Raw genomic sequence first — 22,312 nt, forward strand, 5'->3', positions numbered from 1 at the left:
TAAACATACACAGTCAATTTTATTGGAAAATAATTGACACACTTCTTTTATTGGTACAACACTTTCACCAAAAAGGGTTCTTAAATAAATACCACAAGCAAACAAACACCTAGGCTCTTCTTACCCAAAGCAATTAACTTCTAGGGCTCCAGAATATTCATTCAGACAACACAGACTAAAACCCTTCTATATTGGTTTATGAAAGCAGAGCACGTATCCAGAGTTGTTTTCCTCAGTTCTCCTCTTGAAGAAAAACCACTCTGCAGTACAGGGAGAAGGAAAAAACTCATGGTAAGCAGAAAGCAGTACTGCATTTGACCGCAGGCAGACTGGGTGGTGAACCACGCTGGTGATGAGCCTGCCCTGACATTTCCAGGTTTCTGCTCTGCTTAGTGAGGTGTGCCTAAAAGCAGAGTGGCTGTAACGCAGTCTGTAGTGGGTTCCTTGGAAAGTCTAGTGCCTGCACAGCACGGGGTTCCCAAAGGTTTCTTAAAAACAATGCCTGGTAACTGCCTAAAATCAAGACTTGGTCCTATGGTGCATATGGTGGAGGCTTTTCTCCAGGCAAGAAGTAGGTCGGTGCATAGAGGGGTGGAGCATTGGGGGGAAGACCGTAGCTGGAGCTGGACTGAGATGGAGGCTGAGTTTCTTCTGATAAAGAAATGTCAGTGGATGATGTTCCTGGAAAATTGCTGGCAGGCTGTATGTAGACAAAGAAAAATATTTTCTTCAATAAAGAATTATGACCCCGTTTTGCAGCTCTGAGTTGTTTGTCATGTAAGTATTATCCAGTACGCCCCATGGTTAATTTTCTCTTGCATTGCAGCACAGCACTCCAAACACCTGCTTAAGGGTAGCAAATACAGTTTATAATGAAAGAAGACAGATTCCATCTGTAACCCAAGTCATTTTTAATAGACATTGTGCATACAGCTAAGCAACAGAACAGAACAGGAATTTCTGCAGGTTTCCTGGGTGAGGCACAGCACCCAGCTGGCTGATTAAGTCATGTGTAGCTGCCGGTCTTCAGGCATCACTCTGACATTTAGATTATTTCAGAGTTGTAATACTTGCTTAAATGCAGGGTCTTATTGCTACGCCAAATGCAGACTTCTCTTATGAAAAAATTTACAGTTAGGCATGTGTCTCCCTGTAGCTCTTTCAGCTGTCTAAGTTACAATGGGGCTTTGGCTGGAAAGAGGCATGACAAATGACCTTAGGAAACAGCCCATGCTGAGTAACAACCAGAGTTTGTTAAAACATAAGGATGCATCCAGGGACTAAAGTTCTGGATACAATCCTACTACTACTTTAAGCCAAGTTTTGCCATTTATCTCAAGAGGGTCAGGATTTCACTCCTCCCCTCACATGCCAACACATGCCAGTCCATGGGCTTCGTCAGAAGAGTTGTGCTCAGCTCCCCTCAGGTTCAGGCCTAAAGTGCCTGGAATTTAAAAAAAAAATAGTAATCATGGATCCGTTATTTCAAGGGAAATGAAAAAAATCCAAGCAAGAAAACAGTGTTGTCTTGGGTACTTACCATGCCAAAAAAATGTTATTCATCATCTAGATAGCGGTACCAGGGCTGATACTTGGCTGGTGGCACCTCAGAGCTACCCAGGGCTGTCAGTCCTCATGCCACAGTACCCATCTAGCTTCTCTGTAGGACTCAGAGGGCTGCAAACTCCCATGGAGAGGGAAAGTCCTGCATTTGTACCACAGCGTGACTTAGTGAGAAAAGGGATTTTGTGGCAGGAAGGGTGTTTATGCACCACTATATCCAGGAGGCAGTGGAGGTAATATCCAAAGACCTGCTGGCTAGGTCAGCTCCAAACATAGTTGTTGGGCTTAGTGTCATTTGGTTTCTGGTATTTGTTTTGGTAGTTGTTGCTTCTCTCGCCCTCAAACTGCATCTACCATTTCCACACATCTTCCTGGCGGTGCTTCTGCAATGAGCTCTTTGGCAGGCATGGCTGGCACAACTGTACCGCTGTCATCACCTCCAGTCCCCACACAGCTCATCATTTACCATATCTGATCAATTCTTAGGTGAACTCTTAGCTGAAGGAAATTTTGTTTCTTTTATTGCACTGAGCCACCATGTGAGCGACCCTACCCTAACTGGGGCAGCTGCAAGTCAGCATGAAAGGCAGGAATGGTGTGCAGCCAAAGGGAACGCTGAGAAAGAGGGGTGCGTCTTGGGGCCTTCCTCACCAGTGACCTTAGGAAGGAGAGGGAATGAGGCCTGAGGATGAGTCACCAGCCTCCAGTTCAGTTTCCCATGTGAGCTGAGCTCCTGGTGCTCAGTGCTGAGGCCATCAGCACCATCTCTACCTGTGCAGGGCCTGCATGGCAGGGCTGCCCTGAGAGTGCCCCTGGGAGCTGGGGCTCTGCTACCCTCTGAGTGCCCAGCCATGGTAATGTGACTAAGCACTGGCAAGGCAGAGGTGGATCCTGGTCTACTTGGAAGCAAAAATGTTACACATTTGAGATGCTCACAAGCACCCTATGAGGCCTCTGTGTGCTGCTCCAAAAGTACTTGCAAGGCCTGTGTAGACCTTTGGCCATCAGACAGTCCTTTATGGTTGTCTAGCAAACCTGAGACCATCTCAGATGTGGTATCATTAGGCACCTGTATTGCAGTCACAGGATACAGAGTTCAGCTTTGAATTTTGATGTCTCCATTCAGGTCTCAATGACATCACCACCTAACTGAACAGACACACTCGGATGGAGTCTACTACACTGCAGACATCTAGAGCTTCATTCAACAGCCTGTACATGAGCATCTAGCACTTCTGGGGTGCCATGCAGCATGCCAGACACCCACACTGATGTGATATAGGGACGTTGAGACATGGACCCTCTTAGAGTAGCAGCAAGTACCAGGTGGCTGCCTCATCTCATTGTTGCACAGCACTAGATTTCTATATGCCAACAGGCCCTGCATTTAGCTGGATTAATCACAGTAGTCCCAGAGTCTTCAACTGCCTTAAGGACCAGCACCAGCTAAGCAGGGCTTGTGGAGGCCTGAATGCAGCAACAGGGCAATGAGAAGGATTGTAAAGGCCTCCAGGCCTATGGGTTCAGCCCAAACCTCAGTGGATGAGCATGTTGTACAAGCATTTGGCTGTCCCAAATCAGGTGTGCTTCTAACATTCACTTTTTTGTAACTTTGAGTAAGCTTATGACGATTTTTAACTCATAACTATTGCATTATACTGAAGCAGAAATTGTCTCCAAAGTACAACATAATTAGTTTGTACATGCACTGACTGCTTGCTTTTTTTTTTCTTTTTTTTTTTTTTTCTTTTTCTTCCAAGAAAAGGATTAAGTGCTTTCCCTTTTGGATCCCCTGCACTTCTTGCTAACCTCTCCTGACTTGGAGACAGCTGGTGATGTCCGCCTCTGAGTGTCAGGAAGGGAAGAGAAGATAAATGAACATGCTTCTTAGAAAAGTAGAACCTTGTGGTGGGGGGAAGTGATTAAGTGCTAATTTTGGAATGCAATTAAGAATTTGGGATACATTTTTCTGTTTGTCAGTGGACACACGACTGAGCAGTTGCAATTGATCCTCAGGACTACTTACATGCATTTCTTCAGCTTCATTGCTTACTTTTGTCTGTTTATCCCCTTCTCTCTCTACTCTTGGCTACGTGCTAACTGAACTCTGCCGAACAGCACAGCTTTTCAGCTAAAAGCAAACAAAAAAAGGTTTCTCGGTGTACTCTTTTATTCCTCTGAAGCAACAGTCTGCAAAAGTGCCTCCTCAGTTTATTAATAAATACAGTGTGCCAAGGACTGTTCTTTGGCTGTGAAGCCAACTGGCACAGCACATATCACATCCCTGCAGCTGAACTCTTACTACCAAAACAATGTGAATGTCTGTACGCACACTTCCAACCAGGAATGGTCCATTGCCCTTACTGTCTCCTGAGCCCTTCATAGGTGTTGAGACTGTTGGGTGATCTGGACCAAACCCAAACCAGAAGGAGGCTAGCAATTCACCGGTGTGGCTGGTCATTGGCCATGAACAGATGTGGCCCAGGAGGCTGCAGGGAGCTCTTCTACAGCCCACTCATACTAAATATGCTGTACTTTCTATTGAGAAGAATTACAAAACATGGTACCCACTGGTCTGTAGGTACACAGCCAAAGTATAACAAGTCACTGGATGAACACACAAGCCTTATTGCAATGTAAAAATCTAAAAATGCTTACAGTTTTTGTAGTGTCTCAGTGAATTCAGCTATTTACCAACTCTCCAAGACCTCTTATTTGCTCCCCTCCCTTGGTTTCTTTCCATCTGATGAGTCCTCATCTTCTGTTTCCCATGCTAAGAGTAATGTAGGCTAAGGTATGTATAACTGATGCAGATGCTTCTGCTTTACCTAGCCCAGCATAAGAGCTGTTTTCACCTTTGTGACTGCTGCAATGCAGCTCTAACCCCACACTGGCATTCCAAGTCAAGAGGCAGAGTCCACAGGATGACTAGAGAAAACGTGAGATCTGAGAACAGACATGAAAGCTAGACCCAGGCTAAATGACCATGCAGGCAAGTCTGTGAGTTGGGATCCAACCTCCTGGCCTCGCTCCAGACCCTTTACAAGCCAAGATTTACCACTGCAGAGATGGCACTGCGTAACAGCTCAAGGTTTTCTGACAGAGTAAGAAGGTTGCCATTTTGTACTATACCTGCAGGGGCAACGGGTAGGATGGATATGCAGAAATTGTTGCTGCAGAAGGACAAAATCCAGCGTATGTCAGGATCTGCTGCGCAGGGTTGTATAGGATCTGAGGAGGTGGTGCAGAACTGAAAGCAATGTGGGACATAGGTACCTGTTGAGCACAGAAAACAACAGTTTAATCAGCACTGTGCAAAGGGGTCCGGAGCAGTAACTGGTCCCAACACCACAAATGACAACTCCCAGTTTTCCAGTGTGAACCAGTACTATAAAAAATTAAAAAAAAAAAAAAATAATGGTGAAAAGAATGAGAGGAGGGTGTATCTGGAATAAATTTTCTGGCCAGAATTACACAGCTATTTTAATCTTCTTTCCCTGGAAAAAAAGCCAGCAGGTACTTCCCTAGCAGCAGTTACAGAAGCACTGGCAGGACTCCAGACCAGAGACACCCTGAAAAGCGCAGCGTACAGCTTTGACTGCCTCCTCTTATCCACTCCAGCACCCAGTCCTTCACACTTAGCTGCAGATTCTTTCCAAGAGCCACTAGCTGATGCCTCTCTCAGCTTTCCTACACAGTTCTGCAAAAGCCTCTCTCTCCATAGCACCTGTTTTTCTTTTACAGCTCCCACTCACTTGTGAAATGGAGTTCTCTTCTGGCTCTGCAGCACCAGCCCGTGTATGCCTATCTCATTCCTGCTGCACAAAATCAAGAGATGCACATTTGCATCAGAGTTCAACTGACCCCTTTATCACATCACTTCATTGGCATGCCCCTTAACTGCAGTCCGTGACAAGGTTTGCAGGAGGAAGTTATAGCTCACTGTACACCAAGCAATAAAATTAGGAAAAAAACCCACAAAACCCAACAACGACAATAAGCAAAATAAAAAGCTGAATGTGACAGTGACCTGTGTTCCTAAAACCTTATGCTACATAACCATTTGCAAAGGATGACGGAGCTCTGATAAAGACCTTAATGGCCCTCTGCTTTGCAAATTGAGACAAACCAGGTTGTTTCTCTCCTCTCCTTTGCTTTTATTAGCAGATTCCTTTACATGAGAGCATGGAATTTTCTTTTATATGGTGATTGCAAGACAAATGCTGAAAGCAGCAGCCAGGAGTTTTTTTAGCATTTCCTTTCAGACTTATCTATGAGAGACAGGAACAACAGCATCCTTCAGAGATAGCATACATGCTGTGATTGAGACAGGAGGGGTACACTCATTCTTTTTGTAGATGGAAAACATCATCGAGGTGACTGGTGTACTGCATGAAATTATCTGGCAGCCCAGGCTCTTTGGAGAAACTCAGCACCCCAAGAGCCGGCACAGAGAAAGGCTGTCCCTGAAAGCAGAAGACCTATTTTATATGTGAAGGCAAGTGTCTCATATTCAGGATACAAAACATCTCCTTTTACAAACCCTGATGAGTGAATATGGTTGTTCCTTCTTCTTGAAACCTCTCTAAATCCTTTCATGTTCTCTCCATCTGTAGCACCAGCATTCTCCAGTTGCTAGGGGCGAAGATTACAGCAGTCCTAGGGGACGGGTTTGCAGAGTCAGTCACCCCAAATCCACTGACCAAGCGCCTTATTACCAGGCCATCAGCTTGGAGCCAGTGATGACTTGCTGGTTAGATGCTGATATCAAGTACTGTAGTAGCGGTGCTATGATAAATTAGTCACATAACACAAGGTGTCTTTGTTTCAACTGAGACAGAATTGCTTTTCTTCCTAGTGTCTGGTATGATGCTGTGTTTTGTTTGCAGGAGAAAAGCGATGCTGATAACACACCAGCATGTCTAGTTGTTGCTGAGCAGTGTTGCACAAAGCCAAGGCCAATCCAGTTTCTCAGTTCCGACTAGCAAAGGGCTGGGGGAAGGGGGAGAGAGAGGAGCTGGGAGGGGACAGAATCAGGACAGCTGACTTAAACTGGCCAAAGGGATATTCCATACCATATGGCAGCATGTGGAAGGAGAGTTTTGAAGGCGATGGGAGTGCATCTCACTCACTTCCCTTGCTGGGGGTCTAGCTGGGCATCACCCAGGGGGTGTTGAGCAATTGCTTGTACATCACTTGTCTTATATATATAAATAAAATTGCCATGGCTATTATCTTTTTTTCCCACTCTTCTTTTTCTCTATCTTAGCAAATACCTTTTATCTCAACCCACGAGTTCTACTTTGTTTTTCTTTCCCACTCTCCCCTCCCCCAGTCCCACCGAGATGGGGGGAGTGAGGGAACGACTGTGTGATGCTGAGCCACCTGCTGGTTAAACCTCAACACAAGGGTAGGCGGAGACGTTTTAAGCTGAAACAATTCCTTTTAACATCAAAGTGCACCTTCTGTTGCAAGATACCAGTGATAAGGGGTTCATTCTGGTTTCCATTTTTGAGCAGGGTGAGGGAAAAATCGTAGAATCATAGAACGGCCTGGGTTGAAAAGGACCGCAAAGATCATCTACTTTCAACCCCTCTGCTGTGTGCAGGGTCAAAGAGGAAGAGGAGTGACAGGAATGATATTTCATCCGTTCAGATTCCCTTAAAGACTCCAAGGGGAATAATTAAAAAAAAAAAGAGCCAACATACTCCTCCAGGACCAGAGGTCATTCAAATGAATGCAACCCTAAACTCAAGGCAGGCAGATTCCTTGGCAAGGTGTGTCAGGAAAACATGTCCAAGTCATCAGATGAATATCAGGGCAGGGAAGGGAGATGTTTGAGTTAACTCTTTATAATAGCAGGTAAAGGTTGTCTTGTGTTTTTGTGCCTATGTCAAACATAAGAAATGATCAAGATATTGTACCATTTTGGATACATCTATTTACATTATGTCCTAATCTGCTTTTGTTAAAGATGACTTTAAGGTAACCACTTAGCCTGAGTCTCATATCCACGCACAAGGTAGACCTAAAAAGGAAGGTATTGACACAACTGCTGTGGATACTCCAGCAGATCACAGGAGACAGCCTCAGAGTGGCACAGGGGCTACAGAGAGCTGATACCCCAGGGCTCAGGAGAGGATAAAGTGTTTCCCACTGGGCCAGCACAGCTCCCTGGCACACAGCAAGGGCACAGGGAGCATGCCAAGGTCTGCAGAGAATGTGTCACAGGAAAGAAAACCTGCAACAACCGTAAGAACACTTCTTTTCTATCAAAAATGTGATGGGTGTAAGAAGCAACTACCCTGTTTTGCAAACTCTCTCCTTGCAACGTGTTTTGGTTGCCAGCATTCCGCAGAGATAAACACAATGTTTTGTTGGAGTGGTTGGCTAGCCTTGTGTTTCCTGGAAGCCAACCTCAGAGATGTGCCCTTAGGCACTGCACTGAGCTGCAAGTGACATCCCAAAAGAAAAGACAATTGTCCTCCCACGTTTTGAAGCCTTATTTCAGTCTTATGCTCCCTTCTCTCCCTCCTAAGTTTGATGTTTTCTTGGCCCCCTTCCAGTTACCCCTTTCATAATTAAAGCAAACAGCAAGTGAGCAAAGCTGATGTGGTCTGTACCTCAAAAGCACCCTGAAAAAGCACAATCTGGAGCAAGGAATTGTTGTTTCATTTTGGATTGCTCCTGTAGTAACTCTTTCACAAACATAGAATGCATCCGGTGCTGGGCTGATCAACTCCTTAAGCTAGTGAGGTGTTTTTTCTGCTCCTGCTGCAGAGGAGATATTAAACAGCTTATTCAGATCAAGTTCCTACTCGGAGCCCCAGCGGACCCACTCCAGCAGGGTGCTGGGGAAGTTGCTGTGCATTCCCTTCATGGCTTTTTGCCACCTGGTTGGAGGACTCAGGGCTAAACCCAAGCTCTGCTTCCCAGCACTGGGAACGCATCAGGTCATGGAGAGCAGTTCTCCCAGGAATGTCTCCTCAGCTTGCTGTCCCTTAGGAGCAGTGCAGTGATCCCCCCCTTGCAGCACTGAGATCTGCCTGGGCTGGAGCTCACTCCCGCTACAAAGCTTCAGCCCAAATCCTATTTAAGCCTGGGCTGATGCAAGGCAGATTTCATGGGCACAGTCTGGCTCTCCACACCTTTCCACATCTCAGGGAAGCACTAATAACCCTGGCTCAGATTCCTCAGCAAGAAGCACTGAGAAAGCTTCTCTCAAGCAGCTGTAGCTGTTCACATCTAGCTAGCTGCAGTTTGCTATTAGCTCCCTGCAAAGGTCCCCTCACACAAAGGATGGGTCAGTTGTGCACTGCTTCCATGTGAAGGTTCAGTGTGATTGCTTGCCTTAAATTAGAGAAAGGTGCAAACACTTGCAAACTTTTAGCAAAGGTGAATTTCAGATAATCCATATGACCCTGCCCTATTGCATGGTTTTAAGGCCCTTGTAAGCTTCTGCTGCCAGCTGGGTGCAAAGCAGCAGACAGTAGGCAACTCTTTCGTGATGGAGCAGCACAGGCTGCCCAGGGAGGGGTGAAGTCACCATCCCTGGAGGTATTCAAGAACCATGTGGATATGGCACCGAGGGACATGGCTTAGTGGGCATCGTGGTGATAGGCTGATTGATGGCTGGACTAGATGGTCTTAAAGGTCTTTTTCAACCTTAATGATTCTATAATTCCACCCCATCCTGTTCCTTTCTTCTCAATCTGCTCCTGCAGCCTGGTATCAAGAAGGGAGGGACTTGTTCTACAGAGGCAGAAGCACAGACAGTAGGGCACAGGGATGAAAGGGCTGCCATCACAACATCCAGGACAAGAAAATTCAGCTGCCATCTGAGTTCTGAGACCTCCATCTGCTCAATCTAGAAACTCTTTGGGTGGGGGATCATCTATGCTTCTGAGTGCCCACCCCATTTGGAGTCACTTTGCTGGTCCATCTCTCCTCATACACAGCCTGTTCTGAAAGCAGTGACATGTACCAGTGTGGCACAAGGAGCAATTACAGAGTGGCAATCTCCAGTGAAACAACAGAGGAGGTTAACGTGACCTGAAAATAATTATTTGAATGAAAACTTGACAGGTTCTTCAGTGTTAATCCCTATTCTTGGGAAAACAAGTACATAAATCATCACACTAAGGACTTGAGTTGTATGTTATCTACAAACTCGCAATCTTTAACTCTGCTCTTGCTCACATGTTCAGTGCTGAATTAGAAGAAAAAAAACGATGTCACAAATGAAGCACCAGCATCTGTTCATGCAGATGCCTGTTTTTTCCCCTTCCACTCATGTATTGACCAGAGCTGACCTACTTAGCTGTGAGCAGCTGGCAACTGCTTAGCCTAAATATGTAGCTCCAGACTCCCAGACCACACAGGAAGCATGTTTAAAGTGCCTCTTTTGTGTACTTAATGCTTGGTTTTTAACTCACTTGATAACGTCAACAAGCACAGAAGTCATTACAGAAGGCAAAAAAACTGTAAGCCTTACCATGTCTTTAAATGCTCCAAGAATGGCTGCTGTGATGATCCCCAGAAACAGCCCGATGATGTTCAGGACTGTGGAGGACCACAGCAACCTATACAGGTGAACCACATCCTGACAACTGCTCACGCCAAGAAATTCGTAGTAGCTGGAGGACTGCTCTGAGCTGAAAGGGAATGCAGACTGCGTCACTGCCGTGTTTTGCACAAAACAAAGAGAACCAGAGGATCTGAATCCCTCCTGCTTACTTTCCTCTCTGGCAAAGTACTTAATCCACACTCCCACCTACGGATGTTAACACTGCTCAGATGAACTGAAGAAAGCCCTGCTTGGCCGAAGTAACCATTAGACATTCAGTTCTACAAATACCAACTCTAGTTTAGCTGATCAGCGTTGGCACAAGCAAGGTATCCTAATTCTTTGCTAAGGGCCTCTGAACAGAGAGGTAACCTGGTTATGGGCGCTGCCCTTGCCATTTAGCTACTAGCTGAAACATGCTCAGCACAGCTTTTTTTCCCAGTTCACCTGGAAATCTGCCGGCATCTCCGGCAAGTTGCTCAGGCATTAATTCAACCACAGGAAGGGAGACTTTGCCAGCTGACCACATTTGTTTATGGTGTCTGCAGTTCCAAACTAACAGATGCTACAAAGTACAGAACAAAGATGTGCCTTCAAACTATGGGCTACACTACCCAGAAATTTGCTTGTTTGTATTTCTACACTGCAATGGTTATTGTAAACCAGGCATGTTGTGGAGTTAATCCCCCTCACCTTGCTGAAACTGAGAAATGTTCTACTTCAAAACCTGAAAACAATCTCCTGCCATTCTTCTCAGTACCTGCCTTAGTGCTGGGCAAAAGCAACTCTTTCATGCATAAATCTTGTGTATTACCTCATATTGCCAGCCTTATTGTCATATACTGAAATTATACATGTCTGGTAGCATGCTGGTCAAAGCTGATAGAGGACTGAGGCTACTCAGGGCTGGTTATATGTGAAAAGAAGAAAAAAAAGTACAAGACAGGAGACATGGGAAGGAAGAAAGATGTGAAATAGAGGAAAAGAAAGAAGAGGAACTCTGTGTGAACTGTAGATGGTTACAGAGGCATGATAAGTACATGATAAGACAATCGTGAGCTGTACGGAGAACGAATGCGGCAGAAGTTGCATTCCAGGAAATTCTCTTTGGCTTCTTGTATGTGGCAAGCAATGATGCTGCTTGCCATTGAAATCTACATTCCAGGTGGCCAGCCAGTTGTGTGAGTTCATTCCATTTCTATTCCTCGTTATAAACCCCTGGACACGGCTGTGATGTAGTTTTCCTAACCACTGCTATACTACTGTTAAATGACTGCATGGCAACCCTGTGATAATCTTCTGCTGATCTCTGAGAGGATATCCAGACATTTACTCCCTTCTTCTCTTCTGGCTTCTCATGCTTCAGTAATGACGAAGTCATAGGGACAGCTTCAGGAAACACTCACAAGACCCTATGTATCTATCCTATGGCAACTAAAAAAGAGCTCTGCATTTGTCTGCAGGATGATCTCTATATATGGCCACCTACGTTTCTGTTCATTTTGTCTTCCCCATTTTGGTACAAGAAACGATTAATTAAATTTAGTGAGAAAACTGCACTGCAAAATCACCAGTAAATCTTGACAGGGCTACGACAGAGTGGTTGGATCTGATCACACAGCAAAGAGCTTACTGATATACTTAAGAAAAATGACTACACCAACAGATAACACCTGAGCTCCTGCCCATTGACATCTGGATACCAGTTAGCAAGGAACTGACTTACTCAGCATACAAGCCCCCTGTGTTGCTTCTCCAGACCTAAGGGGAAATTTCTCCATCATTGATGCAGAAGGACAAACAACCAGGGATTTTTCAGAGGCCACTGACTGCACACAGCAACTTACTTCTCACAGTTGTACAGGTCACAGCAATAGCACGTGTTACTCTTTACTTTCAGCTGGCACTTGGTGTTTAAGGTATAACATGTCACCTGCCAAAAAAGAAGAGACCAACTTTTAATCTCAGTGTTTCAGTGCAACATACAAGTCACCATACTGACCCCCATTACTGTTAAACAGAAGGATGGCGTGCCAGGGCACAGCAGCATTTTCAGTCACTGCTACAGTGCTCCACACTACTTTGCTAATACCTGGAGTTCCCCACAATCCCTACAGCGGTGACACAGTGGCAATGTGTCCTGGGAGACACACTATGGTAAGCCACTGCATATACCATCCTTTATACTGGGGAAATGGGCAAAAATGCCAGTTTCTCTGAACAGTTTCTAGTAAATGGGAGCTCTTGCCTGTCAGTAACATCCTCCCAAGGAAAGGAAATAATTAAGAACAACAACAACAGCAATGATCTCCAAACCCACAAACCAAACCACTCACAGAAGATACAAGCACTCCAGCAAATAACTGTAATTCACAGCAATTTGGCTCTACAGACCAATTGAAAAGCTTTCTCTTTTTTTTTTTTCCTGAGATCTTTAGTTTGAATTTGAAATCCCAGAGAACTGTTATGTTTTAAAAGCTATCAGGACAGAAAATACAGGAAAAAAATGCTGTTAACAGCTGAGAAGTATTTTGTTTGCAAAATGTATATAAAATGCATTATTGAATGGAAAATTCCTCATAATGATAGAGCAGAAATACCTTGCTTAGGAATACATGCCTGCTTTTGAGAAGCTTCTGTCAGACAGTTCCTCTCATTCCTGCTTAGCCATGAATATGTTTCTTTGTGAGACAGTCTTCACAAATGTTACCCCATGTTTCTCAGCTCCTGAGGTTTGGATCTGCACATCCACCTTAGCGTGAGAACTGCCATTGTCAATGAGTCTGTAGTCCCTACGTGTTTGCTCTCAGCAGAAAGGAAGGTCTCACACAACTATCAGCACCAGCCTTGGGATTGCCTTGCTGCCCAGGACAAGGCTATATGTATGGTTAGCCTCCAGTACAAACCAACTGTTCTAATCCAAAATGGAAGTTAGATTATAAAAGGATGGTTCCAATTTGAGTTGCAAGCCAGAAATGGAGATCATAGCTTGATACGTGTCCCATCTGTCGCAAGAGTTGTCTCACCCTGAGACATCACCTTGTTTTAGTAACCTTATTCTGTTGTGATCCAACTTTGAAGAATTTCACACAAGCACTTTGCTGGCCTGAAGACATTATCAGCTGTAGCCTTCTTCAGCGCAAGCTGCAATTTATGGCAGAAGAGGGCATTAGTGTCAATGACCATCTCAGATTAATTGAGATGCACCTCAGAAGTAACTGAAATATCATGTGGCTATTTCTCAAAGCATTTTGAAAACTGATCCTGGAGTTGACCATGCCAATGTATCTGCTACCCAGGCCATTTTGTTGGAAGGCTCTAATACTTTTGAACTGAGTGGAACACAGGACTTTGGCTTTGAGCCTCTGTCCACAGACAAAATGGCCTAGAACTCACATAGCTAAAATACTCTTGTTCCATCACATGTGTGGTTGGGATCAGAGTATATTGTAAGATGGAGAGGGCTGCTAAAATGTGTTTTTTTCCTGATACATGGCTTTGGGGATCACTTCTGATAGAAAAAAATATATATATAGTAGTAGTTTTCCCCTTTCCAGTTTGCTCCTTCTGACTGTGGAAGGCTAGAAAGATGAAAGAATGAGACTGGTAAGATCTTGGACACAGAGTCATAGAATGTTTTAGCTACTTTGAGGCTTCAAAATGTATTACGTTTTTGGCCAAGGGAGTTATTGTAGCTGTCTATTTTTATCACTGCATTTTTAAAACACGCAAAGAGCAAGACAATCCTTTTTAGGAGACCACTGGATAAAACAAAATAAACAAATCTCTGTGTGGTGTGAGCAAGGGTGATGGAAACAGGCCATTTGTGGGTATCTTGCATGTCAAGACCTATTTTTCCATTTCAGTGACCAGACATTTAGTTTTTTCATATTCTGGCTGAATATCCCCTCAGCACAATCCAAGAGATGTTCCCACCTCATAGAAATTGCAAGAAAATCTAATTATTTTTGCATTGAGCAAATAAAAGAAATGTATCCACCAGACTCCATGAGCTGGAGACCACTCAGAAGCTAGAGATGGCAACCAAAAGGAAACTCACTCTCAGAAAACAATCTGTCTTCTTGGTTTGGTGTTCGCCTGGAATGTAAAGCATGTCTCCTGCTCACCAGCTGGCTAACTTCAGGAAAGCAAAAGCCAAGTTCAAATGCCGTGGATCAGTAACTGAGTTAGCACATGCTGACTCCAGCTCGGTAGACAACCAGACAAGAATGTTATTACAAACTAACCACACTTTTAAAAAGATATGTCTGTGGGGGACTTTTTGCTAGAGTAGAGAAAGGAGTTCAGGGTGGCCCAAACTGAGACATTCCCAGTATCTGCAGAGCTAAGGAAATCTTTCTAGGCAGAAGCCTGAGGCTGGGGTCACCTGCAGGGAGCTGAGATCAACCTGACCTGAGCTACACACTTGAAAGAGGAATCAGAAGCATTACGTGGGGGATGCCTGTGCCTGAATGTGCACGGATATGTCGGAAGAGGATAGAGTTGGTCTGGGTAGCTCTTGAAGCAAGGAGGTCAATGAAACATTTTTGCCATGTATTTTCTGGAAACAACAGCAGGGTGCCTTAGCAGTAAGATTTTAGCAATATTAACTGCTTAGGTTAGTAATAGACTTTGCTAACCTATCTAGAATTATTATCAGTAGCATCCCCTGCACCCCTTTTCACAACCACAGGACAAATGAATATCTGGATTCTTATAAGTTTGTTTTCTGTCCTGCTCTGCCTGATTTCCTTTTCACTCCATCAATTTACCACAATATTAAAATGAAAAATAGGAAAAGAAACTAAATCTGGATTTTTCCAGAGGCTAGCCCTTTGGGTATAGGCACTTTTTATATCATTTAATGTCCCCAAGATAATAAAAACTGCATACAAACCACTGACATTCTTGGCCTATGCTGGATAAATACAGAGAATATTTGAAGTCTTCTGGACAATGCAGGTCAACAAAAAGCTCCTTAGAGAAACTCAGTGTGGTAAAAACATTCCAGACATCTCTTATACAATATATATGGACTGGTAATCATTCAAATCCCAGAGTAGTGTGTTGGATACAAACTTTGATGATGACTCAAAATCTTACTGATTGTAATGATTTGCAGCCATCAGAGCTCAGACAGATGGGGGATTGCTTGTGGGAAGGAAAAACAGTTGGGTTACCATCAACCTACATGCACAGAGACACTCTCAAATAACTGCCTTCCTCCTCCCCAGCCCCTTGAAACACAAGAGAAATGAACATATGAGGAAGCAACTTTGTTTACCTCTGTTTGGTAGGCATCATATAGGAATCCTACTCCACTTGAATAAAACTGGCATCTTCTGTTATACAAAGGTCTAGGTTCCTGTAAAGAGAAAAAACATCCAGAAAAGTACTCAGTCTGGAGGAAGTTTGAAAGCACTGCGTCTCATATCCCCATGCCGGATGCTTACAGCTCCATTAAGCTGGAACCAAAGCAGACAGTTGGGTAAGCAGCTCCCACACTCCGGTGTTGGCTTCTTTCTGGAAAAGATCTCCTCAGTGTTACATTTTCCTTCCTTAGTCTGCCACTAAGCTATATGAGTATCATTTACTTTGCACTGTCCCAGTCAACTATCTAGAGAGAACATCACCTGGGATTAAAATACTTCCTTCCCCAATGCCAAACAGCACTACTCCATGAGAACGGTCCGTTCACGCCTTTTCCTGGTACAGTTTCTTAGCCAGCACAAAGAATTACTTTACCATATGTCTTCAAGATACGTGACTTTCTTTTAAGGGATTTCAGCAATGTCCATAGTGAAACAAGGTAGAATACCTGAAACTTTAAGCATTCCATTTACTTCATTCACTTCAAAACCACCAAACCAAACAAAAAAAATAACAACAACAACAAAGAATAATGAAGAAATGAAAGCATTCAGGGGAAGTATTTTGCAATAAATTTGTTTTTGTCTCCTTTTCTATTTATGCTTATTGTAAAAGATGCATTTGCTGCTCCTAATTTCTGTTTTGCCTGTGACAGTTCCCACAGGCTGATATAAAGGAGGGACACAATGAAACATCCTTGGCTAGATGAGTGTTTCTGAACTTGGCAAAAGGCCACTTGAAGGCCAGGGGGTGCACGCCTCAGCCAGTTTCAGGACAAGAACATATTTGCCTAGGGAGCATTTGGCAGCTGCAGAGTTCTATGTGATCTGGTACATACCTCAAACCAAAGTGTGAGAATGACTTACGTTATCATAAAAGAATTTTTCAACTTTCTGTCACTAACTTAGTCCCAAGACATGATCTGGACATTCAAGGCACTCAAATGCCATCACCAATGTCAGTCAGATCACTTCCAAGAGAGAAGATGGGATCTCACTATCTGCTGTTTCCTCTTTCCATGCTAACTTTCAAGGAAAAGACCACTTTGGTTTTTAGCAGAAATTAGTGTCAATTAACTTTCACTGCATCATCTTGGGCTTTAAAGCTTTTTGACCCATTCAGGACTAACCGACGAACTGCAGAAAGAGCTATACTCTTTATGATCACTTCTCAGTATTCTACATTTGTTAGATAATGAAGTGTGAACTGTACAAATCTGCTGACCCAAAACACGTATCAGTAAAAATGCAGAGCTAGGCAAGAATGCAGAGATGTCAATGAATAAAGCTCATCCAACAACATGTTGGCTTCTCTGATTACTCCCACAAACCTAAGAAAGTTTGGATACCATTTCCTAAGGGTTAAGGAAAGGTTAGCTTCCTGCATCCAAAAATATTTATATCACACAAGTGTAAGAAAAAATGCATTAGTAACTATTATTTTCTCAAGAGGAAATGTAAATACCACACAAACAGCATGCCACATCTTGAGCTAGGACAACATTCTTCCGCAGGCCTGGAAAAGCATCAACCTTTAGCCATGACTTCCAGGGACATATCTGACTGGGAGAGCTAATAGGATTGCAGTTTCTCAGCTAGCACAGCAAGCATAGGATCAGCCAAAGGCCACAATGTACTTTTCTTTTCATAGAGTGTCATCCTCCAGCACTGATTCATCTGTTGCTTGGGGATGGAATGGGGGTGATAGAGGTGAAGAGTGAGCAGTTCAAATGGCTTTTTCTAGCATGAGAAACAAATCCATGAAAAAAAGGTGTCCATCATATCCACAACAGTAACAAGCTTTAGTTTTATGCTGGAAGATCCTGGAAGTGAGAGATGGTCAAAGACATGGGAAACCAGGTGGCATTCTCCTCAGTCCTGCTGATGAGCAAAAATTACTTGAGGAGGTCTGGATGGATCCAGAGGCTCAACAACTGGTACATTTGGTATACTGGCAAAAGGAATTTCACTTTTATGGCCAGTATCTAAGCGGAAGCTACAAGAAAAAAGGGGATAGACACTTTGTGGGGTCTGCTGTGATAGGACAAGGGGAAATGGTTTCAAACTAAGATTGGATGTAAGAAAAAATGTTTTTATTACAAGAAGAGTGGTGAGGCACTGGAACAGGTTGCCCAGAGATGCACTGTATTTCTTGTCCTTGAAGACATTAGAAGTCAAGATGGCTGGGGCTCTGAGCAATTTCATCTATCTGTAGGTGCAGGGGAGTTGGACTAGATGACCTTTAAAGCTCCCTTCCAACTCAGATGTTCTGTGACAGCTCTATATCTTGACAAAAACAAGATATAGAAAGTGATAAAGCTGTCTAATCAGCATCCATCAACTGCTGGAAGACCATCTCCCTAGCCCTAATCTCTTGGCTCACATAAATTTACTACTCCTCACACCACCTTCCTCTTATTTAAAAAAAAATATATATATATATCTCTTTTGGCCAGCCTGCTCGTGTTTGTCCACTATATAACATCAGCAGAGCTCTAATTAACAGATCTTAAAGTTTTCAGTTGTGTCAAAAAAGATCTGGATAGCCAGTAATTCTCTTAATTGGAGGCAAATCAGAGTTGCTCAGAATAGAACCCTATGGATGAAAAGAGCTCTCCCCGATCTATTTTGCATGCATGTGTACTAGAACCTGTGAATGATGAACAGACAGGTAAGAGGAAAGGCTTTACACCAAGAAAGATAAGATTCAGCCTAAATATAGAGGATTTTGGTTTTGTTGGCTGCATATACCAATTTAAAAAAAGCAACACATTTTCCTTGATAGTGAGAGCACTGCAATACATCACTTGTGTAAGGAGAATGAGGAGAGTACTCTTTGAATAGTATCTTTGATGAATTTGACATCATGTCTTTGGAGGATGGTTTAGTGTGGCTTTTAACTGAGGTATGGAAAGTACATTTTTCTACTCCTGTTTTCGTTCCTTCAGAGAGCACGTATTTTGGATAACACAGGGAAAATTCCACCTCCTTTACATATAGGTCCGCCTTCTGAAAATGGAGACGTAGCATAAATGGCATGGACTAAAATTTATCCCACACTTCACAGACATAAAACATAATTTTGTTAATAATTTACTGTAACGATTATATGGTGAGGGCTATTTTTTTTCCAATTACAGTATTTGTTTAGTTTTAGCTTCCCTGGCTGCATCAATAGAAGTGTAGATTAAAGAGTGCCAGGAACCATTCCCAGGCCTGAAACTTGATTATCCAGCCCATTAGGTTGTTAGAATTGTGCCTGTGATAGCTTTGGCCTGGGCAAGCTGTCACTCTTCCAAAATAACTTTGGTGCCTGGTTTGAAATAGCATGGGCCAACAACCATTCCCAATAAGCAATTTGGACATTGCCACTCTGTCACTCTAAGAGACGTAACAGTAATGACTTGGGCTTTTCCACACCAGTTGCCCAGGGGACCAGAAAACGGGTCCAGGCACATCTGAAAGACTAATATAAATAAAACTGAGTAGTCTAAAATCAGACTAACATTTTTAGTGGCTCATTAACTTGAAGTGTTTTATTTTCTACTTGTTTTTCTCTGTTACATTTTTGTAGGTCTTTTTTATCTACAGCATAGATGGCAGTGAATAGCAGATGAGCTGCCAAGATTTTTCAAGTTTAATCCTAAGAGCAAACTGAAGCACAATTCTTCAGTGCCAGCTCAGCCTTGTGCCAGCAGCTCGGTGTTCCAGAAACTATCACTCCTTTCAAGATCAGGCTCTCCGTGAACTTTATGAAAGCAGGAATGCAGATATGAACAAAGAAATATTCTTGGCAACCAGCTTTTATGTTTTTCTAGAGAGAGAGAGAGATGAAAGGGTGACATGGTTTAGTGGGCATGGTGGTGATGGGTTGGTGGTTGGACCAGATGTCTCAGTGGCCTTTTCCAGCCTTAACGATTCTATGAAGCACAGGTATTTCACTGACTCTATAGCTGAAGGCATGAGGCAGCACATGTGAGCATACAGACCAAAGAGCCTTCAAAGAATCTCATTAAACAAGGTGCCAACATAATAGCAATCTGGGAAAGCAGACAGAGTGGATCATGGCCTTGGGATCTGAACTACAGTAGATTAGCTCCCACCCTGTACAAGCAATGAGAGGTAATGTTACAGATCTTTTGTCATTTCTATATCTCTCTGGTTAAGAACTGTTTCTCAGTCCTTCAGTGCACTCCCAAAAGAATTTTTACATATTTTTTTAAATGTAATGAACAGCTTCCATATAGGCTGTGACATGGAGGACATTAAGGAACATTTAAGTATAAGGTATGAATTAGCATCCTCAGCACCACAGCAAGAAAGTGCTGTACACAAGAAAAAAATAACTACTGTGTGCCCCTGAGACTTGCAACTCCCACATGAAGTACACAATTATACCTCCTGAAATCAGAAGCAAGGTGGTTTGTTTTTTTTACTGTTGCTTTCAATGTTTACTCACTGGTAGCTAACCGTGCAATTCAGTTTTCAGTTTGCAATTTCTGGAGTAGAAGAGGTTTTCAGAAACCAATTTATCTTGCACAACTTCACTATTTTAAGAAAAGAGAAGAAATAATATCCTTCTCCCTCTCTACACTCTCTCGTTCCAAATACTGAACTCATATCAGCTGATGGAAACCAAACTAATTATAATACTAATTATAAACCAGTTAGCTTCTTACAGACCTATATTTTCTCTTGTGCTTCATAGAGAATCTTTAATCTCCTAGTAGACCACAGAATGCCTTACCTTAAATTTGTGAGAAGTTGAACTTTGGTACACATTGTTTGCAGATAATTATTAAAATAGTATTCCTCATATGCTGCACTGGAATTTGTGCAATAATGGCATTATTTTCATAACTTCTGTATTTCAGAGAGCACCTGGGAAGGGATGGGAGCCCAACAGCAGGAGTCACTGGGCAGGATGGAGCACAGGGAAAGGAACCTCCTTGGAAGGGCCAGTGTGCTGGGGCTGCCTGTAACCACCACAAGTTAATGTAGGCTTCTCCTCCTTCTGCATCAGGACTGATCTTACAGGAGTGCCAGGCTGTGGCTCCAGGCCTTTGATACATTGGCTTGTGCAGGTATGCTCCTTCAGTCAGAGACTGAAGTAGTTGAACTATTTGGGACACCTCCCTTTCTCTTGCATTCACTACAAATACCAAAACACATAATAAATTGGCTATGAGCATATGGCTGACAGCAATCTGGAATGCCATGATTGTACAAAACCCTAAATTCTAAAAAATGACAGCCCTGAAAGGAAATCCAGATGCTAGAAAATAAAGCCCTTAACTCTATGGAGAGATGTCTGAAAGACAGCAACTGGAAAAGCATCTTTTTTGGTTTCTCTGCTTTACGAAAGGAAGTAAGTTGGGAAAGTATAGTAAGTCACAGGAAGAACATGAAGTCTACTGATATTTCCTACCTGTTTCACATTTTGACTATGCAACATGCAAGTCTTTACTATACTTTTACCTCACTGCCGCCAAGCTCATCATCAGCTTTTGAATCCAAATGCCAGTCTAGTTTTAGCTTCTCAAGTGTGACTCTGAATCTTCTCATTTCTGCATTTTCCTCCCATGTGATGCCAGCATTTGCTTCCTACTTTTTCTTCTCTGTTTTGTTCTCTTGAGAGCACCACTTTGACTAACAGCATAGAAAGTCCTGGGCTGCCAGGGAGTACACAGTGCATAGTTGTGATTTGGAAGGGTGAGCACAAGAAGAGGAAAAGCGAGCTATTTCTGGACTCTCACAGCCCAATTGCTGTGTCTCATGAATGCAACTTGGGAACTAAGCTTCTCGCAGAAATGCAAAGCTCCAGTCTAGGGACTTTCCCTGTCTCATCTGCTGTTCAGAAATAATCCAACTCTGGCACTGAGAATAGGAAAAAAAGGCAGTATAGTATGACTTAAATACTTCTTAATTCTCACAAACCAGATTTCTTTCACACTGTGCTTTCCAGGAGCTCTTTTCAGGATTTCTATTTAATTTAAAATACTTGATCCTACAGAATTCTTTTCTCTTAAAGCTTAGGAGCACTAGATATTCACATTCAGTTCTTTCAAACCAGCAAGGACACAGAATACCTACATACTCTCAAGGATGAAAACACACGTATGTGGATCTATCTCATTTTGCATTTCCTTGGTGTCCATTTTGTTCCACTTAAACTGTTTTGTAGTGGTAGCCTCTGTCCCACTTTTCTTTATTTGGGAAATATTTCAGCACTGGTATTACAGCTGTAGCCAAGGAAGAGGCCTTCAGATGCAGGAGCTGACCCATTGGTACATGAAGTGCACAGACAGGTGTTTTCTATATGAATAAAATTCTGTTAGGAAAGGTTAAGTCCTCTCCAAATAGTGGTTTGTTTGGTTTTTTTTCCAGTGACTTTTGGCTATACTTTGCCTGGCATGAATGTAAGAGGATAGGTCCATCAGTCTTCACAAGCACATGGACAGTAAGTTAAAGAAGCAAGAGTTGCCACCTCTACACATCTCCATGGAGGCTCAGCAGACCAGAACCTTCAGCTGCTGCAAGCATAGGTGGTGGCAGGCAGCACAGAGGTGCATGCAGGGCTGCTGAGAGATGCTGCTCACCTGAGGACTGCCATGCTGCAAATGGTATGTCATCAGAGGTGGTTGCTTTGGCTGTTCTGGAGAGCTGGGGCCACACAAGACGCCAAGAAGGAAGACTGCTCCTGCCTTAGTGCATCAGACCTGTGCTAAATGCAAGCCTGACACTAGAATAAGACTTGTTTCTCTTTAGTTATGTTTCACTATCTAATGTCTCTCAGGATGAGGTGTGGACCTTC

The 22,312-nt window shown here is 43.3% G+C and overlaps 1 protein-coding gene across 12 annotated transcripts in view; it reads right to left on the minus strand.

The window, feature by feature from the left end:
* The window catches only part of TMEM255B (transmembrane protein 255B), a 63,155-nt gene continuing 40,843 nt past the window's right edge, over positions 1–22,312 (minus strand). For 7 of the 12 annotated variants that reach the window (XM_046906617.1, XM_025146706.3, XM_015277906.4 and 4 more), the window contains 5 exons: positions 15,414–15,494; positions 11,977–12,062; positions 10,058–10,217; positions 4,696–4,839; positions 1–700 (listed from right to left, as the gene is read on the minus strand). In XM_046906617.1, coding sequence (XP_046762573.1) covers positions 533–700; positions 4,696–4,839; positions 10,058–10,217; positions 11,977–12,062; positions 15,414–15,494 — 639 coding nt within the window. In that variant the 3' untranslated portion in view covers positions 1–532. Of the gene's footprint in view, positions 701–887; positions 1,445–1,540; positions 1,706–3,589; positions 3,695–4,695; positions 4,840–10,057; positions 10,218–11,976; positions 12,063–15,413; positions 15,495–22,312 lie in introns of those variants that run through there. The other 5 variants (XR_006932634.1, XR_006932636.1, XR_006932635.1 and 2 more) reach the window with 5 other exon arrangements.

The sequence above is a fragment of the Gallus gallus genome, chromosome 1, assembly GCF_016699485.2.
Source record: "Gallus gallus isolate bGalGal1 chromosome 1, bGalGal1.mat.broiler.GRCg7b, whole genome shotgun sequence".
NCBI classification, from domain to species: domain Eukaryota; kingdom Metazoa; phylum Chordata; class Aves; order Galliformes; family Phasianidae; genus Gallus; species Gallus gallus.